Source organism: Phaethon aethereus, assembly GCF_964289735.1.
Source record: "Phaethon aethereus genome assembly, chromosome: 4".
Classification (NCBI taxonomy): domain Eukaryota; kingdom Metazoa; phylum Chordata; class Aves; order Phaethontiformes; family Phaethontidae; genus Phaethon; species Phaethon aethereus.
The window spans coordinates 33,165,011-33,177,312 of NC_138578.1; the positions used below are offsets into that span (position 1 = coordinate 33,165,011).

Consider the following 12,302-nt stretch of genomic DNA (forward strand, 5'->3'; position numbering starts at 1 on the left):
GAGCAGGATAAAAAAACATCAGTACCAAGTAAAAAGAAAACGTTTGCCATGAGGTTTAAAGTATTGGCAATGGATCTCCAAGGACCCTACTCATCTTTGGACGTGGGTCTTACCAAGCTCCAACAACCCGCCAGATGCTGTGGATGCTTCAAGCACTGCAAACACCTGCAGAGCTTGCTTCGTAACTCTTGTTGTGCAAGTGGAAATGGCAGCATGGGGGCTGTAGAAACTGTGCTGCCCAAGGAGGCAGATCAGCACGAGCCAAAGTGTTACTGCTGACTTCAAGTTACCGAAGCCCCCCCTCTCTCTCCACTTGCCTTGTGATAGGAATTCTGGCAGACAATAATACCTGTATCAATGGAAATCACCTTCCCCCAAATATAAATAAATCAGTATCGCAAGAACACGACTTTGTGGAAAACATTTAGAAGACAACGAGGGTTTAGAGAATCATTAGCGGTGCACTGAAACAGATATTTAGTAGTCAGCCTACCAAAGTAACTCAGCAGAGAATCCCACAAAAATGCACAGGCTATTGCATATTTCACATTAGCCATTCAGGAACCATCTGACCAATGAAAAATTAAAAATTGGAGGAAATAGCAAGCTTTGAACCATAAAATTTAGGCTTTAATTATTAGTGTATTGAAGTAAACACAAGAATAATAATGGCAAGAGAAAGATAAGAGAACAGAATGATTTTCTGACGAACAAGAAAGAAGTGATGTATTTATTTTGACCAAATTTCACAGTGAAAGAAAACACACCCAGTCCATTAAAAAGAAATATAGAAACATGGCTCTTTTCAAAAATAACTATGGTTTAAGGGTATTGTAGAACTCAAAACCTTTTGAAGGCTTATCCTACCCCTATTTAAATAGTGCTGTAAATTGAAGTCTCACAAGAAAGGAAGAAAAGCTTATGCTAACATATATTATTATTGCCACTACTATGGATCAGGCATCATAATTCCTTGTTTCGTAGTGCTACAATACCGACTTGCTAGCATGCAAAAACTGACTATCCCTATTTCCTTCATTATTTATACAAAGAGAACTTAAATTCCTGCTTTCCCTTTGTAGCAGCCAATGTGAGCACAGCATAAAAAAGCCAGCCACAATATTCTTCATCTCTCAAACACACAAGACCACAAATATTTCCAGACATCACCTAAAAGTGTGTCACAAATATTGTGAAGTATTTTGTATTGAAGAAAGAAATGAAGAGAGGCAGGAACATGAGGTGTTGGACATTTCCACAGGTGTGTGTCACTGTGACACATCTTAGCAACTGGGCTGCAGCTGCTGCAAGGGCCTGGGATGCACCATCTACGTGCCTCAACCACCCTTCTCGGCAACTCTCCTCCTCTGCAAATTCTTCCCTGCGCCCGTCAGGCTGGAGCTACGCACACCTGGCCATGCACCTCCTGGGTCCTCACCCCGACCTACCAGCAGGCTTGCCCTGGCCTCGCCTTCCCCCTCATGGGGCAACCTCAACCTCCTCCCACCCTGATAGGTGTCCGTGCCACCCCACAATGTTGACATGCAAACGTGAGTTGCACACTAAACCACATGCATAATGCCTGCTGTTGGCCCTATTTGACAGAGCATAAACCAAAGGGGAGGAAAATTTCCCTAACTTAAAGAAACTTAATTTCATCTCCTATTTCCATGCACTAGAACATGCTTACAAATTGTCCCTGAGGGCACTTCCAGAGATACGGGGCATGTCATTCACAGCTCTTCCAGGATAAAACCACTCAGCTTCGCAATACAGTCTCATTGCTCCAATCAGAACTGTTAATGAGACGGCCTAAGGCACAAATAGAAGATATTTCAGAGCACCATAATAATTTATAAAAACAGATTTAGAGGGAAGAACAGTAAGTACCGCACTGTTGTGGGTACTGATCCTATCAAATAAATTACCTTTACATCCCACAATCAATATGAAGTATCTGAGTGTTCCTGTTTACATTGTTTGGGAGTTACTCGTTAATTTTACTAATAAAATGAAATAAAAAGTAGAAATAATACATGCTGTCCGTTAGTGGATCATTATGAAAAATAAATTTGTAAATATCTCCTTTGTGTATAATGTCTTGTTCTATCAGATCTTTGCTCATGACTTCTTGTTTTCTGAAATTCAAAATCTTAAGCAATTTTTTTTTTTTAAAGTTTCTCTATTCACTAAAAGCTACACATTTTAGACAAATGTAGAAAAAAATCTAAGTTATTATTATGGCTCTAGTGCTTTAAATTAACATTTTACCAAACATTAAAAGCTCTTTTTTGAAAGGCTATTCTGTAGTTTAGACAAGATGAAACAAATTCCAAATGATTAAAAAAAGATATTGTGAACTAAACCAGAGCAAACTTCAGGCAGTTCATACAAAAATTATCAATAAATAGTAGAATATAACAATAAATAAATACTGTATATTTTGCACAGTAGGCTCTACCTGATAGGAGAGGCCATGGTACCTTGGACTCATATTAATGTTGTTATGCTTCCAAGGAAGGGGTCACGCTGGCACGGAAAAAGCAAGTTTGGGCATACTGAATGCCATACACATTTAAAAACATGAGGTTTACCCTCATTCTAGCATTTCTTTTACAAATGGAGTACAGAAATAGCCTGAGTGTTTAAGTGATCTTTTTCTGGAGTTTAGTATAGTGCATTTTGGCTGTTTTTCCAAGGGATAAACGATGAAATATGTGGCAACAGTTACAGAGATCCCCTTCCCAAATACTACTGCTTGTAAGAAATACAATTAAGAACAGGGGCAAGTGATATCAAGTTATGGAGGAAAGGAGAAAGGGAGGAAACTGGTGCAAAGTAATTCAAACATTACAGTGCAGCTTGTAATTCAGTTAAAACAAATTAAAAGAGAACATATTAACTATGGTAAAATAGTTCAACAAGCAAAATTTCACAGACATATGCCTGCAAAAGATGCAACCTTTGTTCTTCACTCAAATCATGCCAAACAAAATACAGGGCACTCAAAAGATAGTGAATATGAGACTTTGCTAGCCATGTAGCTGTATTTGCCTATGCATTTACAAAAAACAGTTTTTACTGGCAAATACTTTCCTGAACTCATCACAACAGACCTTTCCCCCCAAGACACGGTAATAAAATGCATATAAAATCTACTCCATTCACATCTCAAATATTGACTGTACCAAGATATTTTCAAAAATGGCAAATGTAACTTTTGCACAAAATAATTTATTGAATATTGAAATATAGGGTCATTAACTCCTTTGGAATGTTCTTACTTTACCAGACAGTCCCGCTTTCTTCAAGTAGAAGTAAATAAATTAGTTGTTTAAAACATAGTTCTATGAAATAATTTGCAACTGCTTTAACACAATGATAAAGGGAATTAATTACTAAGTTTCAGTGTTAATCAATGTTAATCACAGGTCATCAGCTAACATTATCCATCCTGCATGAATTGGAAAAAAGCTTAAGTACTAACAGTGCAGAAAGTATCTAAGAAAGATTGACCTCACCTATTTTCCCCTTGGGATTCTAAAATCATCCAATAGCTTCAGTTTTTATGTTGGCCTTTTCAGATTGAAAGAAATTGAATTTATTCTGATTGGAATACCTTCAAAACCACTGCTTTTTCTGCCTCAGCCTTACCAAGCCCAGACTGTAACGCTTCTCATTACACATCTAACCACTTGTAAAATTTACCAAAACAAAAAACTCCTAATTTCTCAAAGATTAAGACTAACACTGATAAAAACTTGGCATATAAGCATTAAAGACTTTTTCATTAACACTGCCTTATCAGCAGTCCATTGAAGCCAAACAGGTATTGACCTTTGACTTCACAAGTATTGGAGCAACTGTTTGCAAGTTTGCTGCTTAAATCTCAAGTTCTACCTCAAGTGTCAATACACAGCCAGTAAGGATATAGAATGTCATCAAAATTTTGTTTCCTTTTTAAGAAAATGTAATAAGGTACCTACAATAAACATTATCTGCATCTGAGACAGAAGTTAGTGTGCCAGAACAGCAAAGAAATAATGACTTCTTAGGAAACAAGTTTGACTTCGTATTTCTAAAGACTACATATAGCTGTCTTTCCAGACAACTGCTCAGTCATACCAGCGATTTATTAATCCAGCTCAGAGGGATTTAAAATATTGAGTCCTGTTATCATCCTACCACTATCACAGGAGCCCAAAGTAACATCCTCATCTCTTGTCCAATAATTGCAGAATGACAAAGGACGGACTGAGTACAAAATCATATTGGACACAGGTAGATTTCTGAGTCATCAGGTTATCTCTAATCACTTCTATAAAATAGGTAACTTTTCCAAGTGTATGTGCTGAAAACGTTATCCACACAACCACCTATATTTTCCAACTAAATTCTGATAGTTGTATAAAATTAAACCAAAAAGTAGTATCAAGAAGTCATAAAGCAAGGACTATCGGTTTGACAATAACTTCAAAACAGCCTGCAAGAGGGAAGATGTAGGCAAGCTGTATGTGACTTCTCTGCCATTTTTCAAGAGCCTTTACTTACAAAACAGGTAAAAGCTAAGTTTACAGTTTCAAGTCACTAGACTAACGCAAACCATAGCAGCTAAATCCAAAATTAAATGCAATATTTGATATTGTAGCCAAAAAGAAGCCAACAAAAATTACAAATCTATCATAAAGCTTGGAAGCTATCAGGGTGGTATTTTCCATGTCTCTGCAGAAACAACAGCAGAAAATCTCTTTAGATGTCCTACCTTCTTGAACAGCCTGAAACGGATTGTTGCCATCGACAAATGTCACTGAACACGTGATTTTCTCCGTTTGTAAGATTTCATCATTCTGGTTGAGATCAGCAACTGCCATTCGAAAAACTTCCTCATCTTTTTTGGCAGATTCGTCAAAAATTGCCCCTGGGGAAAAAAAAACCAAAAACAAAACCAAACATAAATCACACTGCAACTTTCACCTGCAATATCCCAAAATGTTAATCGCTATAACATCATCACTTTGCTCACTCCAGAAGAACAGTTCTCTCAACACAGAGCCCAGAAGCTGCTTCAAAATATACAGAGTTTCTACATTTTGACATAGTTTAAGACATAAATTGAAGAGATGCATTGATTCCAGGTAGAAATATTGGAGAAATCTAATTAAGTGCAAAACAAATTATCTATATAGGAACATGGCCAAGAAATAAGAACTAATTACCTTTCCAAAGGTACCATTTAATCCATTGATTGACTGCAACGGGCTAGGATATACATTTAATTTAATGTCTACTGACAATTAAAAAATATGAAGTTCAAATGAGGTGAGAATAAGCCTAAAATGGTAGCAGCAGTGGGAAAATGAGTTAGAATTGACAACCATGATAAATAGACAGCTCAGGAGCTGATATAAACTATTTTAGGTATAATTCCTATTGGATTTGTAAAACAACCACTCCAGTTAACTGTCTGACTCTTGAAGTCAGTAAATTAAGTTTAAGCGGTTAATTAAAATAATTTCTGCCTTTATAAATCAGGCAGAAAGTGACTGTTCTGCCTTCTTCCTCAAAATATTCAAGCAGAACATCATAAACAGGAAGCCATTAAACTCAGGAGGAGTTGGCAGAGTGAGGGTGTCCAACCCTCGCACAGCCAATTCTTCAAGTGTGTTGAAAGAGAATTCCAGGCTAATCCAGAGGATTTAGCTTTTTTTGCTTTCTTTAAACTGTAGTGTCACTTTTAGCATCACTAATATCCTATGGTTTTACATTTACTTCTTGTATGAACTATTTATGTAGATTTGATGGCTCAAATTACACTGTTACAGTCCTATGAATAATACTGTATTATTTAAAACCCTCAAATCAGGGCTGTTAGATTTTCAAGCATCTTTAAAGCTTTCATTTCCAGGCAGTAGATTAAAGAGAAGGGGTGCTTCAAACACAGATTTTTGAAAACTGTATTTAATCATTATGAAATGTTTTCAGGTTTATTTATTCTTGAGTGTCTGTCACCAACACAAAATTCAACTAAGGTAGTATATGTGGTGAGGCAGCCAAAGATAACAGAAAATGCTGATCAATTATGATTTCAGGTAAATAACTGCAATCAGTGCTGAAAAGAACAGAAAAAGATTCATCTGCAGGAAACGGTTACTTTAAGAGAAATAAACTTCATACACAATGTTTATCTTGTTTTTCCCGCTGACCTCCAACACTCATCTCCCTGCCAGCACCACTCATCCTACATGAGTGTCATCTCTTCCTACAATCTGACCGTTTTGACTCCAGCATTTTCCCTCCTAAAGCTGCTGCCATCTGGAGCAGCTGTTCTTTTACCTCTCCACCTCATTCACCTGTCATCTCTGTGCAAATCTCAGCTAAAAACATTTATTTTCTCCCTTGCCCCCATTTCTATTTCCCTTGTTTTATTTAGCTCCATAAAGCAAAGCCACACACTGCTGAGAATATGCTTGGTATGCAAGACACTGCAAACAGTGTCTTCTCCACAAAGACAACTATTTGTGTATCCAGGTAGCATTTAAGGGTACAAAAGACTTTGCCCAATGATACAAATTTTTGTATAAACGTGTTTGTTTCTAACCTCATGGAACAGTTCAAAACCACACATGGTTCATTTTGGGGATACACCTATACTGATGATGATGCCATAGCCTAGCAGACATTATTAACAAACATTTGAAGGAACAATTTTACATGGCTACTAAGTAACAAAGTTAAAATTAAGAAGGAAAATAAACAAGTTGGAAAATAATGATAGTAATTAGTCAAATTCTATCCCTGTAGAGTAATTCTGTAATACTGGAAGGAAGTGAACACACACTGGTTTCATGCACGCACACAGGGCAGCTGTTGACTGTGTTGCAGAACAGCATGGCAAAACAAAGACCTTCCAGCCAACACTGCAGAGTACATCATCTTATTGTACAGCTGGGAAATGTCACCTTAAACCTTGGCTTTGTCCCCAAAATAATCCAGGTCATTTATTGAGCACAGGATACAGAGAAGTCCAAGTTATCTAGTGTTTCTTTCACATGTGCCATCACAAAAATCCCCTTCTGTCCCATAGCCCTCCCACCGGGAAGCAGAGAACTGCTCCCAAGACAGTGCATTCAGCAGTCCAACATCAAATTCCTCAACAGATGAACCTTCTCGAGAATCTTTTTTTGTTTCTTTCACACTCACACACAGATATCCCTAATCAACTCCTATGCTTTTTCTCCCATTTCTCAGCCTGACACAAATCCCACCTGTGACGGCATCTGGACCTGTAAGGAACCATATTAGATGAAACTCCATGCAGCCTTCACAAACAACACACTTTCGCTGTGGTATAATTGCTCCAATTTTGCTCTGACCACTGCTTATTTCATTTACGGCTCCATATATCACACCAAATTGCAAAATGTCTCCTCTAACTAGATACTGCATCTGATGTTTTAAACAAGCTACCTCACAGAAACGAGACATTACCCATACTCTAGTGTAGGAGTATCTCCACAGGTAAAACAAAGAAATGCAGAGGTGAATAGCAAAACGTTGCAAGCATAGTGCCAGCCTGAGCACCCTAGCAGGAATTAGATTGTTTTCCATGAGAAACTAAGGCCTTATTCATTAGAGTATCTAACTTAGCTAGGCAAAAAACCTTTTAAGATATAATAAAGATGATTGTTCCTTTCAGGATACGGCAGTGCACAGCAGCACATGCATTACACTTCAAACGGTGATAAGAGAAATTTTATTTCATAACTGATTCTCAAAGTTTAATTGCAGTTGTTAAATAAAATTAGAAAACTAGAAAAAAACCAAAACCAAACCACAAAACCCCTGAATCATTCTGAAATTGTTCCTATTGTTGTATATACACTTTTAGGTCCCTGTGTTTTATTTTTACTATATTCCATGTGTCTATATATCTCTGAACATTACACAGGTGATGAGGGATGTTATTTTTGTTTGTTTTCTAAAAGAAAAGCCATTTCAATGAAAAGGCAAAAAGCATTGTTTGGATTGTGCCAGCATTGCTGGAATACTTTCCTTTTATGTAGATTCAGGAATCATCCTCTGGTTGACAGGAGTGAATTTTCTGATGTGAAACAGGTCTACCAAACTTTTTACAGCTAGCTGAAAATGCAGCCTTTAACTATTTTTGTATGAGGTATGATTTTCTTTCTGTGCTGAGGCCTGAAATCACACTGAAGTTTTGATGCTTATTCTTTCAAACACAATCTTTTAGTCAAGTCAAACAAACAACTTGAACAAATAAAGGGTATCACACCTTAAAATTACTCTCATAGTGGGAGCCACATACTCTCTGATTTCCTCATATACAGCTGCAAAATGAGACAACTGGAATGACTGCAAACTTATTTGCAGTATGTGTCCAAAATGAACCCTTCTGGCTATAAGAAAAATTGTTACAAAAAGTAATGAGCAGCTCAGGAGAAAAAGCAAATTATTCCTACAGCTACTGTGACACTGGCTCTCTAGAAGATGATGCAACAAAACTATTTACAAATGGAAAAAGTTTTCAAAATTATACAAAAGTAGATGCTGTTCATTTCTCTTCCACCCCCACTGCTCACCTCAGCTGAAACAGGCCTCACACTAAACATGTCATTTCTAACTATACTCAAGGAGTATTCCCATGATTGCAGCAGGAGCCAACATGCTGACACAGCAACTACTTTGCACCAGTTTCCCTCTCCTGTTTTATTAGCATGTCATTACTTTCAGCTTTATTTCAGAATCTGGATGAGTACAGCAAAAATATAATTCTCTACTGGCATTTTCAAAACCTTCAGCATATCAATACTGTCCTGTCGCTTAGTAGAGAATTCTTTGTGTTTAACTATCTATCTCATTCGCACTTGATCATGTCACCAGAAATCTGCCAACTGAAATGAATGTAGACCAAACCATACAAATGCTCAGTAAGTTCACCAAGCACCAATGACATCACTAGAAAAGCTTTTCAAAGATCACTTGTCATCACTTGTCCTATTGACTCATACATATAAAAATATAATCCAAATTAGATATTATCAACTATTTCTAGAGTAATTTGTGCAGTCTACTGGAATCAGCCCAGAAAAATGTAAAAATGGGAGAGAAATGTGTCATGATTGCAAGGATGAAGTGTGAAGAGATTGAAACCAATGTTCATCTTTCTATTGACTAAGAAAGGACAAAGTCCACTTCTTGCAGTGTTTTCAACTATTGTAATTTTATTAACTATGAAATTATGACATTTCTGGACCTCAGTGCCCCATATTAGTCTCGGGAAATTAAGTACCTCGTTTCAAAGAGGAGGGTGAGTACACAGATTAAATGCCATTGTGAACTGAGGTCACAGTTCAATTTCAGCACATAAGTTTTATTTTCACTTTATAACATCGTGCACACATACCTCACCAATAGAAACAATATACATTTTGCCCAATAATTTACTAGTTCACAAGTCCAGGAATGTTTGGAGAGAAACGGAAGAAAATGGGGAAGTATAAAACATAGTAACTTTTTGAGTGACTATCTAATGTTCTCAGCAGCTGCTAATTTGATGAAAATTCTTTGTCTCACTGATATTGCCAGCCTGTTCCAGTGTCTGAATCCAATTCCATTGTGTTTTCTTCACTGCTGCTATTACCTTATTATTCTGAATGAGAAACTTAATGCAGCTGCTGGGAAAAGAATGGCGATGCTGTTAACACTCAGAACTGGAAGCTGGGGGTTTTAAGTCCTCATGGCAAACCTCATCTGAGATGTCCTTCAGGGCTATGAGTACATGGCTACAGGTCTAGCTCCTCAATATGAAATAAGGCTAGGAGACTTTAATATCTGGGGGCTTAAATCAATGAGACTGATATTTGAGATCCTTAGATACTTTGTAGAATAAAATGCCATGCTATTTCTAGGTCACATGAGTGTCTGGTGGGGAAAATTTTTTTAGATTTTTTTATAGAGTCCATTCATTTTTAACTATAATGGCAAATGCCTGGCTATACTGGTAACTATTATGTCTGATTGAATGAATATATACATACAGCTATAGATGGCCAATTATATTATAATGGAATTATTGTCAGCAAGAACAAGAGGGACTTGAACATGTTTGAGAGTCTGGCTGCACTCATGTAGGAATTTAGAAGGTCACATACAGAGACCTTCCCTTGTGCATGCAACTTCCATTATCATGGTATCCAGCATTACCATTATCATGGTAATGCAGCTGGACCCTAAATTTCACTGGTGACACATTTAGAGTTGCTGTTAAATTTGTCTATTAACTGATAGGTAGTCGAGTACATGCAATCACATCTTGATTTTATCAATGAAGGAACAACACCAGTATGCTTCATCTTTCTCTTTTCAGTTGTCAAAGTTTTAGAAACCCTTTGGAAAGGGTTTAGAAAACCCTTTAGAAAGAGCACAGTAAGCTTGATTTTGTCGTTGCAGCACAAAGGGAGTGGAAATCCTCTGTCTCCTCTGTATCAGGAGGGAATTTCCAGCAAATGTGTCCTCAGATACATCACACGGATGCCAAGTGCAGCACAGGACTTGGCTGTCAAGCCCCCCAGTCCTCAGGAACCACGGCTGGCTCACACAGGGCCAGCATGGGCTCTAGCTCAGGGCAGAGCCAGTCCCCTGTGTCTGAAGTCATCAGCCTCATACATTTGCTCCCCAGAGGCTCCCTACTCTGGACCACAGGGAAGTTGGCACCAGAGTGCGTCTAGACCAAGTTGAAATTTTTGAAAATACTACTTGTATTTTCAAATACATTGTTTGTTCATTTTAATTTTTGAAGACTTTTACAGCTCCCATGATGACAGTGAAAGAGACCAGCTTCTTCTGCAGAGAAAGTAATACCCCCCTGCCCACCAAACTGTAAAGGTAAGATTTCTCTTTCTACTTTATATATTTTGTATTTTTACAAGCACAGCTCAAGAACTTGAACAATACATCAGCACATACCTGTCACTATTTATCATCAGACATGTAAAAGAAAACTAAAATAAACAGCTTAACAGAATGTATTTGTCAACACTAAATCTACACATACGTATAGAAGGTCCACTTGTGACTAAGTGGCACAGGTGAGACCAGAGAAACTTCATTAGTTTCTGGATTACCAGTTATGTAAGACTGCTCAAGCAAAAGAAGAATCATGCCTACTGTCATTTTATTTTCAATGGACTTTTGTAAAGGTCTACTTCTGATAGAGAAGGGTTGATGTTTTTCCAGGCCACACTATGAGCAATGCCAGTTTCCCCAAGATCACTGACAGTGGTTGGCCATACATTACATATGCCTGCATACAAGTTGCTGCTATCCCCAAAACACATTCTTTAATCAACCATGATTGCATCCATTTTTAATCTAATGAAAAAAATAGAAAAATTAGTAAATACATAGTCCACACCTAATAAGAATACATTAAAAAAAAAAAAAACAAACCCAAACAACCCTACCCCAAAACAAAAAAACCCCCACACAAATGCACATTATTTTCCAGGGAAGCCACCTTCCCTGCAAATCTTGCCACCTTGTTGGTGGACATATACAAATGAATTTTATGCTACTGGTATTGAAGGAATTAGAGAAACTACCTTTTTAGTTGGACACAACAATTAAATCAAAGATTAAAGAACTGCATTGGAGAATGAAAGAGTTTTCTACCATGTTTCCCCATTCATACCCAAATTCAGCAAATACTTTGAATGCACAAGCCTAACTTCAAGCATATGAATAAACTCTCTCAAGTCACCCCTTAAAATGAGACTGCTGAGCTTAATATGGCACTGCCAGCTTTGTATGACACCACTTACTCTAACCACAGCTGAAGGTACCTCTGCTCTCTCTGGGAGCTGCACCATAGAAGTACACAGTCCATTTCTGGTCCTTTTTTAAGTGGTTAACCCCCTGTCCTCAGTGCAGCTATATGGCTGGAACCTCATGTAAACGATAGAGCAATTCCTTCCCTTAGTTGCTTTTTGTTTTCTAACTTCAAATATTTGAAACAAAGAGGTGAAAGAGGAATTTTACAGGTGTTTCAATCTGGCAAACTGCTAGAGGCAAAGCCTGTTTCAAACACAATGAAAGTAAGGGAAATGCAGTTATCATCTAAACACAGAAAAGTCTCTCCATTCTTCTGTTGAAGCATGGCCATTTTTTCATGTCCCAATCTCATAGCAAAACATCCAGTATAGCTCTGCTTGCTCCTGAAGTCTCTTATTTGTTTTAAAAGTTTTGACTACAGGAAGGTATTCTACTGTATTAGACCTTTTCAT

General features: G+C 37.5%; 1 protein-coding gene across 2 annotated transcripts in view; it reads right to left on the reverse strand.

Annotated features, from left to right (window-relative positions):
* Positions 1-12,302, reverse strand: part of GRID2 (glutamate ionotropic receptor delta type subunit 2) — a gene marked incomplete at its 5' end in the record, with an annotated part of 737,620 nt that overhangs the window by 580,973 nt on the left and 144,345 nt on the right. For both annotated transcript variants that reach the window (XM_081999455.1, XM_081999454.1), the window contains one exon: positions 4,763-4,918. In XM_081999455.1, the coding sequence (XP_081855581.1) occupies positions 4,763-4,918 (156 nt within the window). The remainder of the gene's footprint in view (positions 1-4,762; positions 4,919-12,302) is intronic.